Source organism: Mustela putorius, unplaced genomic scaffold (genome assembly GCF_011764305.1).
Source record: "Mustela putorius furo isolate JIRA1106 unplaced genomic scaffold, ASM1176430v1.1 tig00003909_pilon_pilon_pilon, whole genome shotgun sequence".
Taxonomy (NCBI): Eukaryota; Metazoa; Chordata; class Mammalia; order Carnivora; family Mustelidae; genus Mustela; species Mustela putorius.
This window is the reverse complement of record NW_025422057.1, coordinates 26,250,901-26,278,226: the sequence shown is the minus strand read 5'-3', so window position 1 is coordinate 26,278,226 and position 27,326 is coordinate 26,250,901. Positions and strand designations below refer to the sequence as shown.

Here is a 27,326-nt window from a genome sequence, read left to right as displayed (position 1 = left end):
TGATAGGTTTTACCAGGATGGTGGATAAAAATATTTACATCATTCAAGGGGAGATTAACATTGTGGTTGGGGCAATCAAACGAAATGCCCGATGGAGCACTCATACTCCACTGGTAAGTGGGGGAATGGGCAGATAGTTTGGTCCCTGAGTTATAAGGGATCTGATGCATGGTTAAAACAGTAATCAATTTTTCTGTAATAATGAGAGTAGTAGGAACTCAGAGTTGTTCTTGGTATCAAGGACCTTTTTACTTTTTAAAGATTTATTTATTTATTTTAGAGAGATAATGCACGAGTGGGAGGAGGGACAGAGGAAGAAAGGGGAAGCAGACTGATGTGGGGCTTAAGCTCACGACCCTGAGATCATGACCAGAGCTGAAACCAGGAGTTGGATGCTTAGCCAACTGAGCTACCCCGGCACCCCTATAAAGGACCCTTCTGTTTTATTCCAACTAGTGTCAAATTTATAGGCCTTTTTGTCCTCCTGGACCCAAAAGATAATACTATTCTTCTGGCTATTTTTGTAGACAACTGAAGGTAGCATTTGGGACCTCTTAAATATGCCTCAAAATGTCTGAAAGATGCCTTACCTTTAGATTCCCTAGGACTATAATTAGCTATCACATTGATACATGCAGTGTGGCATGTTGATGGTAGTCCTTGGGAGTACATAGAGCAGACCATATCTTGCCAATCAGATGACTAAGAAATTACCTATTGTAAAGCTGGCTTTCTTTGTTGCATATGTATATTCAAGAAGACTCCTTGTTGAGTAGGGATCCCGATGCGGGGCTTAGTCCCAGGACACTGAGGCCATGACCTGAGCCAGAGGCAGATGCCCACAGATGGAGCCACCCAGACTCAAGACTTTTTTTTTCCCCCCAGATTTACTATTTAAGTAATCTCTGCACCCAATGCAGGGCTTGAACCTACAACCCTGAGATCAAGAGTTACCTGCTGTACCAGTTGAGCCAGCCAGGTACCCCAAAAATAAAATAAAAAAAAATAGAAATAAAAATGGTTTAGGAGTGAGAGTGGAGCTAGCAATGTCTTTGAAATGGATTTATATGATTATGTAATGAGTATAAAGAAGGAAAAGAGATAGAATAATATATTATCTTAGTCTTTTGGGATGCTATAACAGAGTACCACAGATTAGGTGGCTTATAAACAAGAGAAATTTATTTCTCACAGTTCTGTAGACTGGAAGTCCAAGATCAGGGTGCCAGCATGGTCAGGTGAGAGTCCTCTTCTGGGTCTCAGACTTTTCCTCACATGGAAAGGAGTAGGGAAGCAATCTTGGGCTCATTCATTCATTCATTCTTTTAAGATTTTATTTATTTACTTGAGAAAGTGATCAAGAGAGAGCATGAGAGGGAGAAGGACAGAGGGAGAAGCAGATTTCCCGTGGAATCAATCCCAAGACTCCCGGATTGTGGCTTGAGCTGAAGGCAGTCGCTTAACCAACTGAACCACCCAGGCGCCCTCTTGGGACTCTCTTTTAAGGGTATTAGTTCCATTCATGAGGACAGAGCCCTCACCCACCTTCTGAAGGCCCTAACCACCTATGTTTTAAAGGCTCTACCTCTTATACCATCACATGGACATTAGGATTTTTACATACAAGTTTTTTTTTTTTTTAATTTATTAGAGAGAGAGCACAAGAAGGGGCATCAGAGGGAGAAGCAGATTCCTCACTGAGTAGGGAGCCAGACGTGGAACACGATCCCAGTACTCCAAAATCAAGGCCTGAGCCAAAGGCTGTCGCTTAACCACCAGCCATGCAGGCGTTCCTACATAAAAGTTTTGGGGGGACATACACATTCAGACCATAGCGTATATGAAGGCCCTGGTAATCTCTGGTAGCTTGAGTGCTGTGGTTATGGTATAGATTAGTATTTCAGGATTTACTATTTTAGGTAAACCCAGAGTATCTTTATGAAATAGAAGATTGGGGAACTGGAAAGCTGAACCATGGCTAACTTCTTTTCCTCAGAAGGGAAACTTAATCATTGGATTCAAAATGCCCTTGATCTGTCTGCTATTTCCTTTTCCCTCTTTGTCTGATACTTTTTTTTTTTAAACCTGTGTGTTATAGGATGAAGAACGGGATCCTCTGCTGCATAGTTTCAGTAATCTAAAGGAGGTTCTAAACAATATAACAGGTAAGTCCCCATATCTAAGTAGGATTATTTATACTGGTAAAAAACCATATGTTTATTGCAGGGATAGACAAACTTCTTCTGCAAGGGACTATATAGTAAATATTGTAGGCTTTGCAGGCCATAGCAGCTGTGCAGCTGCTCAGTTCTGCGTTGTAGCTCAAAAGCAGACACAGTTAATGCTTACACGAATGAGTGATAAATAATTTTTTTTTCAAAAACCAGTACAAGCCACGTTTGGCCCATGGGTGTAGTTTGACCTTGGTATACTGCATTGCTGATCCTTTTCCTTGAGTTCCTGGTGCGGTATCCCACTTTACTAGGGAATCAGCGTTCATAGAATTATAAGCTCCCTTTATTGATTGAGTTCTAGTAAAGTTACTTTTGGTCTTGTTATAACTACTTTCTTTCTCTGCCCCATGCATGCCCTGAGGTAGCAAGTTGGTGGCACAAGTGAAGTCTTATTATTATTTGTTACAAGTCAGATTTTAAGTACTTGCAATAAAACCCTTCTCTTATGGAAAGTCTTTGTCACTTTTAGGGCTTTAATTGTGTGTAATATAGATCTTTCGGTCTTCATGTGTTCCCAAAATCATTTGTCCCTTTTTTTACTCCCTGTTTTCCTGATTGTAATAACTAATATTCATATGTTTAGAATTCTCAAAGCCTCTTTCATGTTTATTACCTTATTGAACTTTTTACACAATCCTGTGAAGGAGGTGTAGCAGATATTGTCCCCTTTTTATGAATGAAGTTGAAGCCCAGAGACATTTTAAGTGATTTAGTTGAGATCACATTGATTCTGAGAGGTGGAGTCAAAACTAGAATTCAGGCCTGGTTTAGTGCCCTGGTCTACATTGCTTCTGTTCATACAATTAGAGGAGAATGTACACAGGAAGTGCCTCCTTTTGTATATGTATGTATCAAAGGAGGAGGGAAATCTCAACACCGTTGGGTTTTTCAAGGGGAGTGAGATTGAAGGGGAAAGCCTCAGAGCTGTGTTCCTCTGTCAACCATAAAGGGCTTTTGAAATTTATATTCCTGGAATGGTCTTTAGCTAGTAACATATCTAAGTAACATATCTTAGTAACATATCTAAGACAACAATTGAAATAGTTTTAGGTTTCTGAAAGTTAAGTGAGTAATAAAATTTTTCCTTTCATGAGAAATGTAGGAGAGTATCTGGAGAAAAATTTCTTACTACTTTCCTAAACATGGGCTGAAGTTATCTAAGCATTCTCTACATGTTTTTTTAAAGGAGCAGTTTCACTCTTTTGAAAAGTATCAGAAATGTTAGCCAAAGATCAAGTATAGAGGAAGCCAGTTAGTGGGGTTAAAGCTACAACTAGTTGGCATGTTCTTATTTTATGCCCTGTATTGTATGTGACTTGGCTGCTTTAGGAAGTTGGCCACTTGCACAGATTTTTTTTTTTAACTTTACAGATAAAGCTTACCCATCCCAATTAGAAAGAAAATGTAGGGAGTAGGTATTTACAACTCTTTGGTGGCCAAAAGTTTCAGCCTGTAGTTGATCCTTGAACAGATTTGAACCATGTAGGTAGGTCCTCTTATATATGGATTTTTTTTTCAGTACATGCAGTATAGTACTGTAAATATATTTGCCCTTCCTTATAACTTTTTTTTTTTTCCAAGTAATCTCTACACCCAGTGTTGGGCTTGAACTCAAAACCTTAAGGGCAAGAGTTATATGTTCTACTGACTGCACTAGCTTGTTCCCCACCCCCCCCACCATGACTTTCTTAATAACATTTTTTTTCTTCTAGCTATTTTTTTGTAAGAGTATAACATATAATACTTATGACATACAAAATATGTTTTAATCTACTGCTTATGTTATCAGTAAGGTTCTTGGTTAACAGGCTATTAGTAGTTAAGTTTTTGGGAAGTCAAAAGTTATACATGGATTTTCAACTGCAAGGGGATTGGTGCCCCAAACCCATGGGTTTGTTAAAGGGTCAACTGTACTATCTTTTAAGAGACGTGAAGAGGACTGAACATGTTAGTATACTGGGAAACATTTGACAAACAATTGATACACAGTATTGTGTTGTATGTGTTTGGAAACACCCAAAATGGCTGAGATGAGACTGGAGTAGCCTTGTAGGCCTTTTGGGCACTCTGCAGACTTGAGGGGATGAGATGGTGCTGCTCTCCTGACAGAGCTACATTTCCTGCTTGCCGTCTAATCCATATCCCATGCTTGTTTTCTCTACTCTGACATTTCCTTGACATATCTCAAGAGACCCTATGAAGTTCAGGACTTGGGGTTTCTAGACTAAGAGCTGCCAGAGTTGAGTCTGCTGCTTAATTTTCCTATATCTTTGAGTCAGGAATCCAGATTATCTGCTGCTTGAAACTAATAAAACCAGAATGTGCTGAGGAGCCAGACCTATCAGTGGTACTATAACATAGCTGGGTGTTGCCAAGCTTTCTCCTAGAGCAAGGAAGAAGGTGGTATTATTTTCTAGGGCAGATGTTGAAGTGGTGCCTGCCAAGGTTGCCCATTGTTTTTAGGTTTTAACATATTACCTGCCTGAAAAAATGACAGAGTGGACCCAAAATGGATCATTTCATAGTCTTCTGATTGGCTCTGACCTCCCACATAGTGCTGGCTTCCAGGAGCAAGTTTATGGGTCAGCTGCCCCTGTGGTCCTGGACTCTGTAGTCCATGACCAATTTCTTGTTTCTTTTACTGAGACAAACAGATTTTTCTGATTGGCAGTGTCAGGAGGACTGCTTTCTTGGAAGTCTATTAATGTGTTAGTGGTAGGAGGCTGGGAAAGGGTTTTGAACTTGGAAAGAGAAACTGAAGGGACTGCCTGCTCTGTATGGCTGGGAATGGTGTCCCATCTAGATTGGAGGAAGTGTGGCAAGAATTCTAGAACTTCCATTCAGTTTAACTCATGAAACTGACTTGGGCTTAGATTTTTCCTATAAAAAGTCTTTTGATTTGCTTTTTTCTAGGCTATCTGCTGGCATGGTTGGTTAAGAATATCACTGTTGGAAATGGGTAGTTATTGGACATTGTCAGTAAAACAAAATGATTTGTTTTTCTCTTCTTGTAAAAAGAGAATCTTTTAAGTAGATAAGCACTATCTACCCTTCCAGGAGTATTATCTTAGCATTATGGAAGAAATAAGTCCATTGTCTCTAATAAGGTTAGCTAAGTCCATACCAGTTATTCTCACAGATACATGTCTCTGGACTACCTTTGCAGTTAGTGTTTGCCCAAACTCCATGATGACTGCATACTTTGTAGCATTTAGAGTAATAAAATAGTCTAATACCAAATCTAAAGTGACGGTTGCACTTGGAAGGTACAGGGTACCTAAGAGCAAAGTTTGCATGTTGCTATTTTGGATAAAACCTTAGCTCACCATCAGTGAGACTTAACTGCTGCCCCCATTTGGTCTTTAAGCCCTCTTAGGAATCCTTTTAGGAGGTTTTTGTGGAAAGTTAAATTAGATGTGTGGTTACCAGGGGCTGGGAGGGGGTCTGGGGAGTGACTGCAAATGAGTACAGGGTTTCTTTTTGGAGTGATGAAAATGTTCTGGAATTAGATAGTGGTCATGGTTGTACAACTGTGTGAATATATTTTAAAACATTGAATTGTATGCTTTAAAAGAGTAAATTCTTTTTTTTTAAGATTTTATTTATTTATTTATTTGACAGACAGAGATCACAAGTAGGCAGAGAGGCAGGCAGAGAGAGAGAGAGGAAGGGAAGCAGGCTCCCTGCTGAGCCAAGAGCCTGATGCGGGGCTCGATCCCAGGACCCTAAGATCATGACCTCAGCCGAAGGCAGAGGCTTAACCCACTGAGCCACCCAGGCGCCCTTAAAAGGGTAAATTTTATGGCATGTAAATTACATCTTAATTTAAAAAAAAAAAGATTTATTTATTTATTTATTTGACACAGAGAGAGAGAGAGAGAGCGAGAGAGAGAGAACACAAGAAGAGGGAGCAGGAGAGGGAGAAGAAGGCTTCCTGCTGAGCAGGGAGCCCAATGTGGGGCTCCATCCCAGGACCCAGGTTCATGACCTGAGCCGAAGCCTAGCTTAACAACTGAGCCATCCGGACGCCCCTACATCTTAATTTTTAAAAAGAGCAAATGTAGTGTAGGCTGGAAGAGTAGTGGGATTTTCCAGTTCTTCCTCAGGGGTCAGAGCTATGGAGGGAAGCCTCTGACTATAGTTGCTGCTGTGCCCTGAACCCATTACCCAGCAAAGGCAGCCTAAGGCTCTCTTCAGTCTTCTGGCCCAGTTTGTCCTTTTATGTCTCTCTCATTAACTCAAGAAGCACATGGCTTTTATATTTAAATTTATTCAAGCTGTAATCTTTGACATTTGAGTTAGCTTTTAGTACAGTTTTGCATTTATAGTAATATATATTATGTATTTTCTCTATCCCCAAAGAATCCGTTTTAATCTTTTCCGGATGCAAATTTCAGGCTGTCTTGTCCCATCTCCCCTCTCTTGCTGTCTTTCCCCTCCCCCCATGGAGTGTGTTTGATCAGGTGTGGCAGGAATATCCACTGTCAAGCTGCGCCCTTTATATTAGTCAATATTATCCTTCTCCCCCCTCCCTGCCTGTCTGCCCCTATGGGCTTTCCCAGTTGATTTATAATTTTGGAATTCTCATCGGAGTCTGTAATACAGTTTGTTCATTATTTAACCAAAACCTGTTTAATGAGCAGAGAGAGGCAATGTAAATGTTAGGCATGTTGCAGTGATGTACCTTTGTGCTTCTCAAAGCGGGTGGGTAGTTAACTCTGTGCTGCCTGCAGGGCTGGGGTGTCTTGGCCTTAGGGGCAGAAGAACCACTGCTTCTCCCTTACATCTGCCCAAACCCTGCTGTGGTTTGGGATTTCAAAGACACGTTTCCTTTTATTCTTCCAGAGATCTTTGGGCTCTTGCATATTGGAGTTACCTTCAATCTTACAATCTTCAATCTTACAGTTAGACCAGATGGTATGATCTATGGCATGGGATAGGGGGATGAAAAGGAAAGGAAAAATAATCAGGATACTTGGGTTTAGGTTTTAGGTCTTAAGAAAGTAAGCAGTTAAAAAAAAGAAGAAAAGAAGAAAAGAAAGTAAGCAGTTTAGAAGAATCCTTCTAGCCCACATGGTGTATGGTCTTTGATCTTTCTGGCCCAACTAGACAAGTCCTTGCAAGCCTTAGTGCCCTCATCCAGTATAGCTTCATGGAAAGGGCTCTAGTCAGTTGTGATTTGTGGTATTTGACTGTGGGCTGCCTTTGTCCTTTGTCTTTAATCTTAGATCATTACAAAGTTTCTTTTCCAGGAAATTTTTGGTTTAAAGCAAAGATAGCATAATAGTCTACAAATATCACAACTGGAATCTTCTCTTAAGGAATTACCTCTTAGTTACTTTAAAGCCTTTAGGGTTGAGGGAGACTTTTTTAGTGTGTGTGTCTGTTGGAGATGGTGGAGGTTTGGGGGGTGGGTAGTGAGTTTGCCTTTGGAAATTTAACTCTAGTCATTTTTAGTTCTGAAGACCTGTGAGGATTGGGGGTATTTGTCATGAGACCAAGATGGTCTTGAGGCCCAGTATAAGCATCTGTATTAACTATGGAATTGTTTTATCTTCTTGGACCTTTTCTTGCTGGGGTTTACCAAGATTAGATTTCCTTCTGGTTCTGGGTTCTTGAATTGCTTCTAAATAGTATTTGTTGAATATCTGCTATGTTCTAGGCATTTTGATTAGACACTTAGGGTCTATAATGGTATATAGTCAACTCATAGCCACTGGTTTTATTTTATTTTATTTTATTTTTCAAAGATTTTGTTTATTTATTTGACAGATAAGGAAGGAAGCAGGAAGCAGGCTCCCTGCCGAGCAGAGAGCCCGACTCGGGGCTCGATCCCAGGACCCTGGGATCATGACCTGAGCTGAAGGCAGAGGCTTTAACCCACTGAGCCACCCAGGTGCCCCAGCCACTGGTTTTACAAGGCTAGTGACTCTAGCTGACCATTCCACGGCAAACTTTGTGGCTTCTGTTCCGTGCCATATCGTTCCCTATCAGGCATGGAATGACTGATAGTGATTGAGGGCAGTTTATTGCCATCTTTTCATGTCTTACTAACAAACAAGCCAACGAAATGAACAAAAATTGTAGCTTATATATTTGCTTATTTGGATTTTTCATACAAAGCAGTTCTCGCCAGGGTTTAGATATTCGGAAAGACATTGGTGGTTTGTGTAGAGTAACTCTGAGGGAGAGGATTTTTTTTTAACTGGACAACAAGATATGGTGTACTTGAGTTGAAGATGGAGAAGCAGGTGCCTGCAGAAAGTGGATGTATCAGGAGTTTATTTAAATATAGTTTATCCTGGACAAACACACCTGTAGAGTACTATCTGTCTCAAGCCCTGTGAATTCAGAGCTAGGAGGTTTGAATCCATACAACCTCCAGAGGTTTGCAGAGAACATTTAAACAGAGTCTGGAAGCCAACCTGGGAGGAACGATGACTTAACACCTGTCTGGCTTAGGTCTCTTAGAAATACCCTTCTAAGTAGAAGTGAAACTGTTCAAGGATGCCTCATACCTCAAGGCTAATCTATTTTAGGGGTGCCTGGGTGGCTCAGTCATTAAACGTCTGCCTTAGACGTAGGTCATGATCTCAGGGTCCTGGGATCGATCCCCACATCAGACTCCCTGCTCAGCAACTCCCAACCCCTCTGCCTGCATTCCCTCTCTTCACTCTCTCTCTCTGTCAAATAATAAATAATGTTTTTTTAAAAAAAGGTTAATCTGTTTTATTTGGCACATGGGAAGGTATCAGGAAAAGAGACTTAAGTAGTCTCTGTCAGGGAAAAGATTGAGTAAGGGTATATTATTTGAATAAAAATTTTGCTAGAGTTATCATCTTCCATCTGATTGAATGCATACTCACTTTTTCTATAGGGGCCTGTAGTTTGGGGATTAGTAAGTATATCATTATTAGTCAGCATGAAAAGAAGGTTGAATGAGTCATTAGCTTTGTCCCTCTTGGAATTGAGCTTGTGATTTGTTCAAGGCCTAAGTGGAGACTGAAAGAACCAAGTCTGTATGATAGAATCTGGCAGACAAATTCATATAATGGGTTGAGTGTTGAAAGAACAAGATTGGGCAGACTTCTATAAGTATGTATTTCCTGTGCCCTTTTTGACTTTTTTGTTCTATAAATAAAATATTGCATTTGTTTGGAGATTGTTGAGCAACACATTAGGATGTGACCTGAATTTGAGTCAGACTGACTTTGGCACCTTTGAATCTTGGTAGCTTGAGTGACCTGAGACTTACGGGCATTTCATCATGGTTAGAGAAAATAAAGGTACTGTGATTCTTTTTTCCCCCTGGGGAATAGTTCTATCAATAAGGTTACTCTAAGAGGCCTGTAATTTGATGACTTTGTCATTCCTGGGAATGATCTGAACCCTCCTCAATTGATACTTCTAAACCAAGAAGGTCTTCCAAACATTTGTTTGTCCTAGAGCTTAGAAAAATGAAGACTTTGTGGAAAAGAATCAGCTCTGCATAGTCTGGTTTCCTTTGAGCCCAGCTCTTCCTTTTTCTCTCCATAATACTTAAACACATTTAGCCATCAAAACTAGTCTGCTGGCAAAATTTCCACTATATGTACCTGAAAGTAGATTATGATACAAAGGGCTTTCTTAATAGCTTGGATTCAGAAGCAGAGGCAAAGAAGCCCAAGTTTTTTCTAGTAGAGGTTAAGGGACGGTGTGACAGTGTGGTCTGAAGTGGGCGTCAAAGTTGCTGGTATTACTGTCATTGCCATTGTCCTCTTTGGCACAGATATCTCTTGAGGCCTGAAATTTCTCCGAGTATGTGCTCAGCTTGCCATGGCAGCAGTCAGATGAGTAAAAAGAGGAAAAGCCAGCTGCTGCTTTGTTTTTAACAAGGATGCAGGCAGAGTCTCTTTCTTCTTTTCCACCCACTCAAACTCACAGTAAGTGCCAAGAGATTTTCAGAAGCCAAATACTTGAAATTCAACATGCAGTTTTGATTAGAGATAGTAAGGAGTTATTTGTCTCAGCCTTGCCTTCTCTAACCACCTCTGTGTGTTCATAGATGCTTAATTGGTCACCCTAGTTTCTAAAGTGATACTGGATATGTTAATGGAAAGGATGAGTGCATTTGTCTTTTCTCTCCGGCACCCATTAGAAGATAGAACTGAGTATGGAGTGAAATGAATTTGATCATTTCAGCTCAGATCCTCTCATTAGGAAAGGTTGGTTGATGGAGAGCGGTGACTCCCTTAAACTCTCAGTTTTACTTCTAGAAAACAGAAGATAAGATGCTCCTTGGAAGGTATTAAGTCTTTTATTTCTTTACTTTGGTCTTTGGAGATTCTGAAGGACTTAGATGGACGAGCACTCTTGGCTGCTTGTTGTCTGGCTTCTCACTGCATACCTCTTCTGTAATACCAGCCTTCTGTTACTGCTGTTACCATTGTAGGTTGAGTTGTGAAGGGCTGCTACATGTGTACTCATCACAACTGACCTTTCCTTGTTCCACGCTTATTGAGCAATTACTTGCCCATTTGTAGAACTCACATTATTGCCTTGGGTTTCTGGCCTAGTGTGAAGTGGGAGCTTCCAGGAAGTGGCCTGATATACTGTACATCAGAGGGCAATAAATTGGCATATGATTTGGTGGAAAGGCAGGGCCAGATGTAGTGTGGGAGCAAGGGTTTTTCTGTAGTCAGCCATGCAGCTTGCTTCCAGGTGTCCTGGAAAGCAGCTTGGGAACTGCAGACTGAGGGTAGTTGGGAACATTAACTAGGGAGGAAAAGGATCAAAAGGAGTTCAGTGTTGTCTGTGATGGGCTCTGCATTGGGAAAAATCCTCTAAAAGTAGAGGGACAAATGAAATTTCCCTGACGCTGGTAGAATTTTTCCACTGATTATTCTTTCTTTCAAATAAAGTGAGTTATTAATTGGCAGAAAAAATACAAAACTTGGAAGCCTCCTAGCAAGGGAGTATTCTGCAGCAAGGGGTTGCAGAATAAGAAAGCCTCCTTCCACATGAGATTTTTCATGACAACTCATTCTTCTCTTTGGACAAGCAACAGGTTTAAGAAAACTGGCTCCAAATTGATAATAAAGTGAGAACTAAGGTATTATGACTGCCCTGCCATGGGCTAGAGTAGTATCTTTCCGACTGCAAGTTGCATTCTGTTAGTGGATTGTGAAATCATTTTAAAGGGTCACATAGCATTTTCTCCTCAGTTTTTTATTGTGAAAAATTTTAAGCTCCTGTACACTTATTTTTACACTTACTAATATTTAGCCAATTTGCTTTATCCATATTTATGTGTGAATTTTTTATAAGCTATTTGAAAATAAGTTTCAGACATGTTGACATCTTAACCCTTGAATACTTCAACATGCATCCTAAATAAGGACATTCTCCTACATAATCATAGTACCATTATCACACCTAAAAAACTTAATAATTTATCAATTTAAAAAAATTTTTTAAAAGATTTTATCTTTTGACAGATCACAAGTAGTCAGAGAGGCAGGCAGAGAGAGAGAAGGGGAAGCAAGCTCCCCACTGAGCAGAGAGCCCGATGTGGGGCTTGATCCCATGACCCCAGGATCATGACCCGAGCCAAAGGCAGAGGCCTAAACCCACTGAGCTGCCCAGGTGCCCCAACACATGAAAAATTTCTGATTTGCCCCCAAACTATCTCTTACAGCTGTAGCTGGTTTTATAAACCAAAATCCAAGTGAAATTCTCTTTCATTAGGTAGTTATATCTCCTTAGACTTTTAAAATCTTATATAGTTTTCTCCACCCTTTTTTTTCCCCTTGGCATTGACCCTTGAGAGTAGGCCATTTGTCTTTAGAATGTTGTCATTCTAGGTTTGTGTTTGTCTTTGTGGTATCATATAATTTGTTCCTGTATCTCATGTATTCCTGTATTCTAGAAGTTAGGGTTAAAGGCTTCATTAGATGCTTAACTAAATGCTTAACTAGATTTTTAGCAAGAGTACTTTATAGGTGATAAATTGTGTATTTCATACTATTATCATCACAGGAAGTATATATTGTCAGATTTGTCCCCACGTATTGGTGGTGTTAAGTTGGATTAGTTGCTTCTGGTTGTGACTGCCACATTTCCTCATTGTAAAGTAAATTTACTTATCCCTTTGTAATTAGTAAGTACTCTGTGAAATAATAATTTGGCACCTTATGACTATCCTGTTCTCTAAAATCCTTTTCCATAATGATAATCTAGTGATGAATTTTTGCCAGTGGGGTTTGCAAAATGATGCTTTTCTAATTCTGTTATTTTTTCTACATTGGTTAGCTGGCATTCTCTGGAAAGAATTACTTTCTTTCATAAACTGGAGGATGAACCATAGTTTCCTTCTTAAAAAGCAGGGAAAATGCTTAATTTTTTTCCTTTAACTGCCTACTTTAAAAGTAAGGAGTTAGAGTTAATAATGATGGTGGCAGATGAGGGGTTTTGTCTCTTGTGGGAGGCTTGTGAATATTAAGTGTTTTATAATTTATTACATTTATGATTATTTTTGGTGCTCAAATCATTTTGAGTTTGGCCCCTTCCAGTTAGTTTCTTTGTTCCTTCGATATAACCCCTTTGAGCACTTCCCTGTTTTCTGGTATCAGCTTCAGTTATGAAGAGAGAGGAAAAAAAAAAGAATAGAATAGAAAGTATCTGTGCATCACACATAATAAGGATAAGTATTATTTTGGGGAACTTTTGTTTTAGTTAGAGATGTTGTATTCTGAGTTGTAATGTAGACTGTATTTTTGTATGTCATGGTCAAAATTTACTTCTGTTCTGGCACTGGTTTGAATTTGTCTCTCTGCAGTGTTATTTCTTAGGCAAGGAGTTGTAGAGGGTGTTGATTTCTTGACATTCTGTGAAAGACTCTGTGAAGTGCCTTAGCCACCTTGACATTTGGAAACCAGTGAACTATTAAATCTCCATATTTTCCTTATCAGCTTTGGTTTCAGTAAAGCATATCTGTCTATTATCTTGTCTGTTATCTGTTTATTTATTTAAAGATCTTTTACATGTTATTTTCTCCCCCCAGCTTTACTGAGATTTAATTGACATAGAACATTATGTAAGTTTAAGCTGTATAAATGATGATTTGATATAAATATACTTTGCAAATTTTTCCCACAATAAGGTTTGTTAATACATTCATCACCTTGCATAATTATAATTTGTGTGTGTGTGAACATTTAAGATCTACTGCCAGCAACTTTCAGGTTTATAATACAGTATTGTTAAATCATAGTCACCGTGCTGTCTTATTCTTCTCATAACTGGAAGTTTTTACCCTTTGACCAACATCTTCCTATTTATCCTACCACCCACCCCCTTAGCAAGCACTATTCTTTTTTTTCTTTTTTTAAAGATTTTATTTATTCATTTGACAGACAGAGATCACAAGTAGGCAGAGAGGCAGGCAGAGGGAGAGGGGGAAGCAGGCTCCCCACTGAGCAGAGAGCCTGATGTGGGGCTCGATCCCAGGACCCTGGGATCATGACCTGAGCTGAAAGCAGTGGCTTTAACCCACTGAGCCACCCAGGCACCCCACCATTCTTTTTTTCTTTAGCTTCTTTAATTAATTAATTAATTTTAAAGACTGTATTTATTTATTTGAGAGAGAGAGAAAGAGAGAGAAGCACAAGCAGGGTAGAGGAGAGGGAGAAGCTGACTTCTCATTGAGCACAGAGCCCAATGCAGGGCTCAATCCCAGGATCCTGAGATCGTGACCTGAGTCAAAGATAGATGTTTAACAGACTTGGGCACCCAGGTGCCCCCAATTTAGCTTTTTTTAGATTCCACATATAGGTGAGATACATTAAATCTTCCTCATTTCAATTAGCACAAGATCCTTGGGTCCATCCATATTGTTGCAAATGGCAGGATTTCCTTTTTTTTTTTTAATGGCTGAAGCAGTGCTTTTTATTTTTTTTTTTATTTTTTTATTTTTTTAAATTTTATTTATTTATTTGTCAGAGAGAGAACGAGCGAGAGAGAGCACAGGCAGACAGAGTGGAAGGCAGAGTCAGAGGGAGAAGCAGGCTCCCTGCAGAGCAAGGAGCCCGATGCGGGACTCGATCCCAGGACGCTGGGACCATGACCTGAGCCGAAGGCAGCTGCTTAACCAACTGAGCCACCCAGGCGTCCCTGAAGCAGTGCTTTTTATATGGTTGTTTCTCTCTGGATGAATCAGCTTTTACAAGGCAGAGATTAATTTGAGACCTTTTGAGTCATAACAGTCCTGGAGAATGTTAGAATAAATATTATTCCCCAAGGAAATAGGATTGTGGATGTACTTGTGCCTGATTAGGTACCTGATCCCTTTTATGTGATTGTTCAGGGAAAGGGGGATAGCATGTTATGTTACACATGGCTTGGCCATGCTTTTGAGTCCTTCTGGTGGGTTGAGGATGGAGTCAGTTTTTCTGGAAAGACTTCAAAACAGCATCTTCTCCAGTAAGTTTGCTCTTGACAGGAATTTATTTATCCATTCAGGCAACAGATATTTCTTGAGCATTTAATGTGTGCCAGACACTGAACTAGGTATTAGGGACCTCATTTCCAAGGGGACTGACACAGTTCCTGTCCTCATAAAGTTTATGGTCTAGTGCGCTGGTGATTTGAGAAGCTCTGGAATTTGAGTGGACAGCTGGGCACTGGTTTGAAGTCTGCCCATCTTCCACATGAGACCTCAGGAAATTGTTGTATGTCCTGGTGTGCTGAAAGAGGTTCTAGGATGGTCAGAAGAACAGCAGTGGTGTTTGTCTGTGTTGTCTGTCCTGCCCTCCCCCTCTGCCCTAGCCCTGGCTGTCTGGGAGCAGTAACTAAGTGCATAGTAGCTTCATTAGCTGCTTTAGAGCCTTGGTTATCTTAGGGCTCAGTCCACTAATATTCACCTGTGATTCACCAATCTGTGTATCTCAGAACTGAACGGACTAAAATTGTACTACAGGATATCAATGGCTATTTACCTTTTCTAATAAAATTCAGCTCTCAAGCTTGGGTTTCTGACACAGTTGTTAGGATTTTGAAGTCCAGGGACACAAAACAGAGATGTTAATGGTTATTTAGCTAAGGTTCTAAAAGAAGGAGGAAAATCCCTTGCTATAGCTTGGATCTAATAGTCCCAATTAAAAAATAATGTGAATACTTTTTAGTAGCATGTCTTTAGTCCAACAGCTTCATGTGAAGAAAGAAGTATCAAAACCCATGTAACTTTGGATAGGATGTGGCTTCAAATTAGTAGAATATCCGGTCATTTATTTATCTATTGAATTCCAGAGAAAGCACCCTTATTTGGAAATAGCCTTTGGGAACCTTGGGTCCTCAGGGAGAATACCCTTTAGAAATGCCCTTCTTTTTCAGGAAAAGTTTTCCTTAGGACTTTCAAGGGTGGAAAAAAGAGAATAGTGATACTGTGAGACAATTAAACTGGTTAAAATATTTCTAAAAGAGAATGTTGGAGTGGATGTTAGAATGCAGATATATTCCACAAAAATATCAGTGACTCACCATTTGCTCCATAGCTTATTGTGTTCTGAATTTAAAGAGTAGTTTTTTTCTCTTTTGCCTCTTTTTTTCGAGCCTACTGCCAGGGTACATCATTAATACCTACCATAACCAAATACTTTTTGTAACCAGAGCCTGGTGACGCTGGCAGAGGATTCTGGTTCCCTCTGGCCCAGGAAGTTCTTGGTTTAGCCCACCTGGTCAGAAGCATTGTGAGGAAAGTAGTCAAGGGAAAATGGATTTCTTTTGTCAGAATCCAAATACGGCTCATTAATCCTCCCAAGTGAGCCCAAGATTAGCATCTTAATCGGTCTCATTTCATTTCAGAGGTTTTTTCTTGTTTTGTTTTGTTTTTTTTTTTTAAAGATTTTATTTATTTATTTGACAGAGAGAGATCACAAGTAGGCAGAGAGGCAGACAGAGAGAGGAGGAAGCAGGCTCCCCACTGAGCAGAGAGCCCAATGCGGGACTCGATCCCAGGACCCTGAGATCATGACCTGAGCTGAAAGCAGAGGCTTAACCCACTGAGCCACCCAGGCGCCCCTTCTTGTTTTTTTTTTTAAAGAACTTTTATTTTTATTTATTTTTTTAAAAAGATTATTTATTTATTTGACAGACAGAAATCACAAGTAGGCAGAGAGGCAGGCATAGAGAGAGGAGGAAGCAGGCTCCCCGCTGAACAGAGAGCCCGATGTGGGACTTGATCCCATGACCCTGAGATCATGACCTGAGCTGAAGGCAGAGGCTTAACCCACTGAGCCACCCAGGTGCCCCTCATTTCAGAGGTTTTAAGACTCATTCAATTCTCTAGGTTCTCTGTAAGGAAGGAAAGGAGCATTTGGTAGAACTCTGGTTCTCAGAAAATGGTAGACTTTGCCAGGTTCCTAAGTAGGCTATAGGCTCAAGAATCTATAAAACTGGGTAGTGTGCATGAAGTCACAGAAGGCAGAGAATGGGAAATCTTTATGTTAGTAATAGTCCTTCTCCAAAAGCTCCAAAGGGAAGGAAAAGTTGGCTTGTTCCTCTCCCAAAGGTTGTTTCAGTGTTATCTCTATCTAACTGATGTCAGTACATTTGATCAGGTCAACTGATGGTGAATTTTTTTGTTTATTTTTAAATAATGTCAAACTTATAGAAACATTGCAAGGATAATACACCTGTTTGCTCCCATATATGCTTTTGCTACTTGTTTTCATTATTCTCTTTATCTGTATACATCCACACATATATAATTTTTTTCTAAACCACTTGAGAATAGGTTATATATACATTATCACCTTTTATTCCTTGATACTTCAGTGTATACTTCCTAAGAACAAGGGTATTTTCTTACATAATACAGTTATCAAATTCAAGAAATTTAACATTGATACAATATTTTATTATTGATATTCTAATTTTGTCAGTGTTCCCAATAATAAACTTTAAAATTTTTCCCCTTCAGTCAAGGATGACATATTGCAGGTAGTTGTCATTTTTTTAGTCTCCTTTAATCTGGAACAGTTTCTTCAGCCCCTCTTTGTCCTTCGTGGCATTTTATTTTTTTAAAGATTTTATTTACTTATATGACAGACAGAGATCACAAGTAGGCAGAGAGGCAGGCAGAGAGAGAGAGAGGAGGAAGCAGGCCCCCCGCCAAGCAGAGACCCCTGACGTGGAGCTCGATTCCAGGACATTGGGACCATGACCCAAGCCGAAGGCAGAGGCCACAACCCACTGAGCTACCCAGGCGTCCCCATGGCATTTTATTTTTTATGATTATAGGCTGTTTTTCTTTTTCTTCTTTCTCTTCTTTTCTCTCCTTTTTTTTTTCTTTTAAAGGATGTTCCTCATTTTGGATTTGTCTGATGTTTACTCATGATTAAATTCAGGTTATGGGGGCACCTGGCTGGCTCATTTAGTAGTGTGTCATGCTTGATCTCAGGGTTGTGATTTCAAGCCCCACATTGGGCATGGAGCCAGTCAGTCAATCAATCAATAAATTCAGGATATGCGTGGGCATGAATCTACATGCCACTACTGATAATAGTACCCTGATGATTTCATATGTAGAGGTACCCCTCCAATGGTGATATTAATTTTGATCACCTAGTCAAAGCGTTACTTTTTTTTACACTGGATAGATAACTGTTTTTCTGTTGGAACTATAACCAATCTGTGAGGAGATGACTTTAAGACAGGATTTTTGCAGGGGCACCTGGGTGGCTCAGTTGGTTGAGCAACTTCCTTCAGCTCAGGTCATGATCCTGGAATCCTGGGATCGAGTCCTGTATTGAGCTCCCAGCTCAGCAGGGAGCCTGCTTCTCCTTCTGACCCTTTCCCCTTTCATGCTGTTTCTCATTCTCTCTCTCACATAAATAAATAAATAAAATCTTTAAAAAAAAAAAAAAAAGACATCGGGTGCCTGGGTGGCTCAGTGGGTTAAAGCCTCTGCCTTTGGCTCAGGTTATGATCTCAGGGTCCTGGGATCGAGCCCCACATCGGGCTCTCTGCTCAGCAGGGAGCCTGCTTCTCCCCCTCTCTCTGCCTGCCTCTCTGCCTACTTGTGATCTATTTGTCAAATAAATAAATAAAATCTTTAAAAAAAAAAAAAGACAGGATTTTGCTTTTTATTAAACTTTCCCCCCATGATTTATCATACATTGATGATTCTTGCCTGAACAGTTTTCAGGCTGCAGTGATGGTAAATATCAACTGGTTGTTTAAAATACCTGTTCTCTTGGGCATCTAGGTGGCTCGGTTGGTTTGGTGACTGCCTTTGGCTCAGGTCATGATCCTGGAGTCCTGGGATTGAGTCCCACATCGGGCTCCCAGCTCCACGGGGGGTCTGCTTCTCCCTCTGACCTTCTCCCCTCTCATGCTCTCTCTCTCAAATAACTAAATAAAATCTTTAAAAAAAATAATAAAATACCTGTTCTCTGGGTGATGAACATTAAGGAGGGCATGTAATATAATGAGCCCTGGGTATTATATGACTGATGAATCAGTGATCTCCACCCCTGAAACCAGTAATACATTATATGTTAATTTAATTAATTAATTAATTAATTAAATACCTGTTCTCAAAGGACTTCTTAGGGATGGACGTGAACTGTCTTCCTGGCTTGCTTATGTTTAGAGTTTCTTTTCTTTTTTCTTTTAAGATTTTATTTTAAAGTAATCTACACCCAGTGTGGGGCTTCAACTCACAAACCTGGAACCAAGAGTTGCATGTTCCACCAACTGAGCCAGCCAGGCACCCCAAGAATTTCATTTCTTTTTAAGGAACACAATTTTATACCCTAAAGTTTCTATCTTTTTATAGCTTTGGTGATGCTTTTTAAAAAAAACTTGGTAACCGGAAAGAGTTTTCAAAATTGGGAAGAGGTTTATCTCAATGAGGCTTGACAGGGCTTGGTGATTTTTTAGAATATGGCAACATCACCTAGTGGCGTTTGTTCACCACTCAATAGCATACATGCTTCTCCTCTAAGACAGACTGGGAACAGCATGTGGAGCTGGTTTCCTTCTCTGTTTTTTGTTTCCCCCTCCTTCTTCAGCTTTTTAAAATCTGTGAAGTTTGGAAATGCCCATTGTCCAGTTCTTTAAGAGAGAAAAACATTTCCCCATCCTTATTTAGTATCAACTTTTTTTCTCCTTCTCTCTTTTTTCTTCTGCATTTTTCCTTTTGCCTCTATTTTCCTTTCCTTTGAAAAATCTGATTAATATGCATGACTGAGCTGCCTTAAGAAAAGGCAGAGAGAGAGAGAGGGGTATTACTCTTTCATCTCAGGTTTTTTTCACTTTTACTACTGTGGAGCGTAGGCTAATGAAACGATATTAAAAATGAAGGCCTTATCAGCTCTCAGTTGTGTTTTGTTGAGGGAATCTTGCCCAGGGTAAATTAAAACAACCAAAAAAAGAACTAGAGAGGTAGAAATTAAGGAGGAATGAACAGAAAGGAGCAAAAGAAAAGGGGATACAGGAGTAGAAGGGGAAGGACCAAGAAGAATACAGAGCTGCTAAAATAGGAAAATGGGAGTCAGGTCTAGCATTTACCTTTACCCAGTCCAGTGTTTGGGCTTTCCCCCTTCAGTAGAGTATGCTATAAGGTAAGATGAGGTGGGGTGAATGAAATGATCCCATCCTTGACTTTTAAGATTCATCCACTCAGAACTGAAGAGTTTACCCCATAATAAGGTGACTTGAGAGCCTGATCCTAGTGGGCTGGGGTGGGAAGAGGCTATTAAGTGGGGCTTTTTGGGCAGCCAGCACTAACAGAGTTATTTTTAACCTCCCATTTCAACCCCTTCATTGTTCAGGCTCCTCCATTGGCTACTATGAGAGCAGTCAAAATTAGTAACTATATAAAATGAAGTACCTCTTGTCTCCCCAGTCACTTCCAAAATAAACAGGGAGTAATACTGTCCGTATTTTGTCTCACTTTACTCTGAAGGCTACCGATAGAGGAAGCATGGATTAGTGTGTAGTGATTTCTAGGCTCTGCCCTCTGGACAGATTCCCCTCAGAGTGCTGTGGCTGAGTGACAGGACCATGTGGCAGGAGTGCAGCTGGAAGTATATCATCGGCAGATTTGGGTTGGGTAAATATAGCAGGAGCAGGATGTCAGTGTGGGAGATGGATTGTTCTGGGAAAGGAAGTGTTGTCTTTCGTCTGTGAAACAATTTCCTGCACTTCTGGGACTCTTGCTTTCTCCTTCTCCTTCTTCTTCTTTCTTTCTTTCTTTTTTCTGGGGCAGGAGTTGGCAGGAGTTGGGTACACTTGCTGAGTTCTATCTCTGGGTGTCTGTTCCTACATTTGAAGTTGGGAGTAGAGATCAGATCTATTTCAGCCAGTTAGGAAATGGACCCAGTAAAGAGCTATATCCATGCCTTACAGTTCATATTTTTGGAATCTTAATGCACATACCTGTATAGAGCCTCTCTTTAGAAAGTAATTGTTCTTTTGGTAAAACTGACAGGTTGAGAGACAGAAATAATTATACAAAGAGAATCAACTCTATTGAAAGTCAGACATGAGGCACCAGCTGGCAGGAAACAGCTGGGATGTTTCTGGGGGCTAGACTCTTCCACACCAGAACTTAACTCTTCAAGCCATCTCTGTTACATGAGCTACTAAGATGGCTGCCTACCCACCAACAATCTCCATAAAGGACTGAGTCTACTAAATTATGCAGTATTTAACAAATGACTAGAACTTTACAATTTTTATAAACTACTTTTGCATATTTTCTTTACTTTTTAAAATAGCCCCCCTTTTTTTTTTTTTTTTTTAGATTTTATTTGTTAATTTGTCAGGGAAAGAGAGAGAGCACAGCAGGGGAAACAGCAGGCAGAGCAGGCAGAGGAAGAAGCAGGCTCCTCTGGACACCACATTCAATCCCAGGACCCTGGGATCATGCATGCCCTATGCCCAAGGCAGATACTTAACCAACTGAGCCACCCAGGCATCCCTAAAATAGCCTTTTTTTTTTTTTAAGATTTTATTATTTGACAGACAGAGATCACAAGTAGGCAGAGAGGCAGGCAGAGAGAGAGGAAGGGAAGCAGGCTCCCCGCTGAGCAGAGAGCCCGATGCGGGGCTCGATCCCAGGACCCTGGAATCATGAGCTGAGCTGAAGGCAGAGGCTTTAACCCACTGAGCCACCCAGCGCCCCTAAAATAGCCTTTTTGAAATAGATTTAGATTTATATAAAAAGGTTGTAAAGAAGTTCCCACACACTCCATACCAAGTTTCCCCCATTACTTACATCTTTTTTTTTTTTTTTAAAGATTTTATTTATCCATTTGACAGAGAGAAATCACAAGTAGATGGAGAGGCAGGCAGAGAGAGAGAGGGAAGCAGGCTCCCTGCTGAGCAGAGAGCCCGATGCGGGACTCGATCCCAGGACCCTGAGATCATGACCTGAGCCGAAGGCAGCGGCTTAACCCACTGAGCCACCCAGGCGCCCAGCCCCATTACTTACATCTTAACAGTAGTATGGTACATTTGTCACAATTAATGAACCTGTATTGATACAGTATATTAACCAACATCCATACTTTATTCAGATTTCCTTAGTTCTTACCTAATGTTTTTTTTTCTGTTGCGGGATCTCATCCAGGATACCACATTACCTTTTGTTATCATGTTTCCTTAGGCTCTTGGCTATGACAGTTTGCATATGTTTTTTTCATTTAAATTTCATAAAAACTCACGAAATAGGCTTGGACTGTATTAGCATTACCCTTTCACAGATAAAACTCAGGTTCCAAAAAAAGTAACATGTTCAAGCTACGCAGTTAGTAAAAGTGTCTATTGAAATATGACTATGGGGGTGCCTGGGTGGCTCAGTGGGTTAAAGCCTCTGCCTTCAGTTGGGTCATGATCCCGGGTCCTGGGATCAAGCCCCGAGTCGGGCTCTCTGCTTAGTGGGGAGCCTGCCTCCCCTTCTCTCTCTGCCTGACTCTCTGCCTACTTGTGATCTCTGTCAGATAAAGTAAATAAAATCTTTTAAAAAAATGACTGATTTAGAAAAAATCAGTGAGGTAACTTTATTTGCTTTTTATGTGAATGAGGGCAGAAATGTAGTTAACCTTCAAGTGGGCCATTTGCAGAAGAGGAGCAAGAGGCAGAGGTGAACATAGTATACTTGTTCTTAGGCTTTTCTGTTACAAATTATTTTAATCACAATGCCTTGGGGAGACACCCTTTCTCTTTGTGATTCTGCTCTGTCTACTGAAGGAGCTGATCCCAGAGAATCCTGACCTGCTGTCCTGTTGATCTTGTTATCCTGCTGTCGACTTTGGGCTGCTCACTGGTCCCTGTTGTTAGACATCCAGGTTTAATAGAAAGACCCACTGAAAGCCTGGCATACACACCAACACAACCAGATTGTTTCAGGCGTATGTCAAGGTAACTATCTGGGAATAAAGTATGTGAGTTTTTTAGTTCCCGTATCTAGTTGGGCAGACTGACATTCTGGCTTGCGGTTAGGAGATTCATGGAAATGCAATGCAATGTGGTAGAAAGACTAAAAATCCAATGAGACATGGCAATAACTGGCTCTGAGTACTCTACACAGAAGGATGAGTGAGGGGAGCGGTGAGAGGAGGTAAAGTGTGATATGATACTGATAATCCTAGATACTATTAAAAGATCATCTCAGGGTGATGGAAACTATTAGGGGTATAAACCATGAGATCTTAAGGGATGGCATAGCACCTCTTGCTTTGAAAAGTAGTCATAAGGATCATACCTGGATTGTAGAGAACAACTTTTAAAGTGTTCCAGCTTTAGCTGTCAGGATGAGAGGTCATTGATACCATTAACAACCACTTTTACTGGAGCAGTTTTTAAAAGATTTTGTTTATTTATTTGAGAGAGAGAGCGCGCAGGGAGAGGGGCAGAGGAAGAGGGAGAGAGAATTTCGAGCAGACTCTGCGTTGAGTGTGGAGTCTGATGTGGGGCTCCGTCTCACTACCCAAATGACCTGAGCCGAAATCAAGAGTTGGACGCTTAACTGCCTGAGCCACCCAGGCACTCCTTTTTAATTTTTTTTATTATTATGAATGGGAATGGGGATACTTTTCAGTTTATGCTTTTATGATATGTTGTTGTGATCTTAGAGGCTGGTTTGGGACCTCTTGGTACTGAGTAACTGTTGCCCTTTTTTGTTAACTCTGAGCCTGGGAAAAGCCTGATTTCTCCAAAGGGAAGCTGTGGAAATAGCGATGAGGAGGAGCTTCACGAAGTTTGTATGCATCATGAATCTTCGTGGCATCATAGAATGGGCTGGAAACAGGGTAGATATTATAAATCACCAATTATAGGAGTTTTTAAAGAAAGGCATGGGTAACTGAGGCCTTCTTCTAGGGGATTGGGAGGCTATTGCCGGGAGGAAAGGTGACAACAGGTTTTAAACATCACAGACTGGACCTCATGCTCTGAAAGTGCTTTTGCTTCAACAGTTTGAAAGGGAAAATGTCAAAGACAAAGTGACAGTCTTTGTGAAATGAAGAATGACTGTTCAAAGTGCTTCTACCAGAAAATCCCATCTGTTGGTGAGATTGAAACTGTCCTTAGGTTAGAGGAAAAGACTGGGAGACTCTTGTTCAGAGTGCTTGACAAAAGTCAGTGAAGTACCTGTCTCCAGAGAACTGCTCTGAGCTGTGGTGGAGGCGGGGGGGAATTTCTTACTGTAGTCTTGCATGATGGGAAGACTTCATGAGATCTCAGAAGATATGAAGGAGTTTGTGGCCAGCTAAAGTTCAGGTTCCATAAGCCTCCAGTGGGATTGCAAGACAGAGATGGCTCACTGACATTTCTGATTAAGGGCAGCCAGTTTTGGTGAGTGGAAAGCTACCGGAGTACTTCACTTTTACAAGAATCTAAAATGATCCCTTTGCACCATGGCCTGAGGTGACTACTTGTCTCTACAAAAGCTACAGAGGAGACACTAGCAGACTTTAACTGGAACTTGTTTATGGCTTCCCAGAAAGGAAGCTCATATCCTGTTAAAGCACTTTAGAAAAATAAAGTACAATTAGAGATAAGAGAGTCTTTACTCTTGTTTTCAAGAGCTTTTTAAAAAATTGAGGTAAAATTTATATAATATTAAACTATTTTAAAGGGAATAATTCAGTGGCATTTAGTACATTCATAGTTTCATGTCACCACCACATCTGTTTAGGTTCGAAACATTTTTATTACCCCAAAAGGAAACCATGTACTCATTAAGTATTTGTTTCCCCTTCTCGCTTCCCTCCAGCCTCTGGCAGCCACCAGTCTGCATTCTGTTTCTATGAATCTGCCTATCTTCTATTTAACATAATAGAATCATGTAATATTTGACCTTCATATCTGGCTTCTTTCACTTAGCATAGTGTTGGTTTTTTAAAAATTCTATTTATTTATTCATCAGAGAGAGAGAGAGAGCACAAGCAGGGAGAGTAGCAGGCAGAGAGAGAAGTAGGCTCCCCACTGAGCAGGGAGTGTCATGTGGGACTTGATCCCAGGACCCTGGAATCATGACCTGAGCTGAAGGCAGACGCTAAACTGACTGAGCCACCAGGTGTCCCTAGCATGGTGTTTTTGTTTTTTTGTTTTTGGACTTTCTTTTCTTTCTTTTTTTTTTTTTTTTAAGATTTTATTTATTTATTTGACAGAGATCACAAGTAGGCAGAGAGGTAGGCAGAGAGAGAGGAGGAAGCAGGCTCCTTGCCGAGTAGAGAGCCCGATGTGGGGCTCAATCCCAGGACCCTGGGATCATGACCTGAGCCAAAGGCAGAGGCTATAACCCACTGAGCCACCCAGGCGCCCTAGCATGGTGTTTTTGAAGTTCATTCATGCTGTAGCATGTATCAGTACTTTATTCCTTTTTATGGCTGATTAATATTCCATTGTATATGTCTACCACAATTTGTTTATCTATTCATCCCCTGATGGGCATTTGAATTATTTCCACCTTTTGCTTTGGTGAATTGTGCTGCTAGGAATGTGTGTGTATATGTATTTGAGTGCCTGTTTTCAATTATTATTATTATTTTTAAAGATTTTATTTATTTGTCAGAGACAGAGGGAGAGAGAGCGAGCGAGCACAGGCAGACAGAGAGGCAGGCAGAAGCAGAGGGAGAAGCAGGCTCCCTGCCGAGCAAGGAGCCCGATGAGGGACTCGATTCCAGGACCCTGGGATCATGACCTGAGCCGAAGGCAGCTGCTTAACCAACTGAGCCACCCAGGCGTCCCTGTTTTCAATTATTTTGAATTATATACCTGGAAGTGGAATTACTGGGTCATATGGTAACTCTATGTTTAACTTTCTGAGGAACTCCCAAACTGTCTTCTACAGTGGCTGAACCATTTTAGAGTTCCAGCAGCAATGTTTGAAGGATTCCAGTTTCTCCACATCCTAACCAACACTTGGGATTTTCTGTGTGTGTGTGTTTTTTTTATTATTATAGCTTCAAAATCTTTTGAGACTGGATAAGACTTTGATGATATAACTCTTTCCAGTCTTTCTGAATTTCCTAGCATGCTTCTCTTGAAGTAACTAAATGGCTCTTCTGGGGTAAAAAAAAAAAAAGGTATTTAGGTTCTACCTTTTGTAGTAAAGAATGACTTGCATCTTAAAATCTGCAGTAAACATGGTGTTCACAGGTGATAGGGGTTGCCTAGACAGGGTTGAAATCTGACTTGCCAAAAAAATAGTGTTGGTTACACTTTGGGTCTTGAGAGTAGATGATAGTATTTTTGGTTTCATCTGCCATCAGAATTCTGGACCAGGCAAAGGACTGGTCTTGCTGACTATACTCAAACAGAGCTCAGTTTGCTCGCAGATTGCCAGCTTATTTTCCTGTTTACTCAATAACCATCTAGAGAGGGGGTTAATTCTAATTCCTGATTGGTGACTGGTTCTTTTTAAGGTGCTATATAAACTGATTTCAGTTGTTAGTCCATTACTATTTGTATGAGATCACATACAGATATTAAAACTCTAAAGTTCCTACTTCTTTGCTGTCTGGCCTGATGGTTTCTTGTTTTGATGTCTTGCATCAAATTACTGAGTTCCTACATGCCTTTCTCTTAGCTTCTCTTTTAGGTCATCAGTTTCTACTTCATGGGTTTATATATTGTATGATTTGCCTAATAGTCACTATGGTTAATGTTTTAGTATGTCTTTTCTAAATTTATTTTTCTTTTATGAAAATTGCTTTCTTTGGAAAGAGAAAATTGATGCTGGAATCTAGGGTGCTTGAACTTCCAACTCTCTCAGTTTTTTTCTATAAATTTAGCTTTCCTTTTTTTTGTTGATACTGCTTTCTCTAGTTTATATTTTGGGTGGTAGGTTTTTCTAACTTTTAGAACAGACATTTTTGCTGCCATAATATGTTTGTTGGGTTTTTTCCTCGTAATATTTTAAATCAGAATACATTTCAATGTTTATTGTTTTCATTTGTTGTTGTTTTGTTTTTTTTCCTTAATGAGTTTGGACCAGTTTTCAAAGTAAACAGAAAATTGTAGTCTCTGTTGCACCTCCCCCCTGTACACACTGGTGTTAGGTTTACAAATGCATCCTAACCATTTGATCAAAGTCAGCCTTTGAATAAGGCTTTATAGTCAGGTGTGGTTGAATGACAGGTATGTCTGGATTTGGTCTTGAGAGATTTGGGGATGTAAAAGTATAAGGTTTTTTTTTTCCTTCTCTTTCTTCCAGTAATACACTGTGGTCTATAATAGGTTGAGTTGTAACATTCATTAAACCACTCCTCACATTCCCTGTTTTCAAAGCTTATCAGGATGACTTTGATTTAGTTATTTGGAACCAAAAAGGCAGTTTGTGGAGCTGGTCTGGAGCTGTGGAGCAGTAATATATCAGAGATCAGACTTAGGTCCCAGCGGGATTATTCCTTGGGATTTATTTGCCTGGAAGTACACACAGGAGCCAAATGGTATGTATGGAAAGCTTTGCTGGAATGCAAATTGGACACATTTTGTTGGGACCTGTAGGGGATTTTCACTGCTTCATAATTTTTCAAAGGTTTGTTATATATCAGACAGTCACTGCCTCTTCTTTAAATCTTTAAATCCCCCCTCTTTTTC

At 40.3% G+C, this 27,326-nt stretch overlaps 1 protein-coding gene across 11 annotated transcripts in view; it reads left to right on the top strand.

The window, feature by feature from the left end:
* GBF1 (golgi brefeldin A resistant guanine nucleotide exchange factor 1) overlaps positions 1–27,326 on the top strand; it is a 126,360-nt gene that overhangs the window by 12,664 nt on the left and 86,370 nt on the right. For all 11 annotated transcript variants that reach the window (XM_013054600.1, XM_013054597.1, XM_045068920.1 and 8 more), the window contains exons 2-3: positions 7–113; positions 2,099–2,165. In XM_013054600.1, coding sequence (XP_012910054.1) covers positions 18–113; positions 2,099–2,165 — 163 coding nt within the window. In that variant the 5' untranslated portion in view covers positions 7–17. The remainder of the gene's footprint in view (positions 1–6; positions 114–2,098; positions 2,166–27,326) is intronic.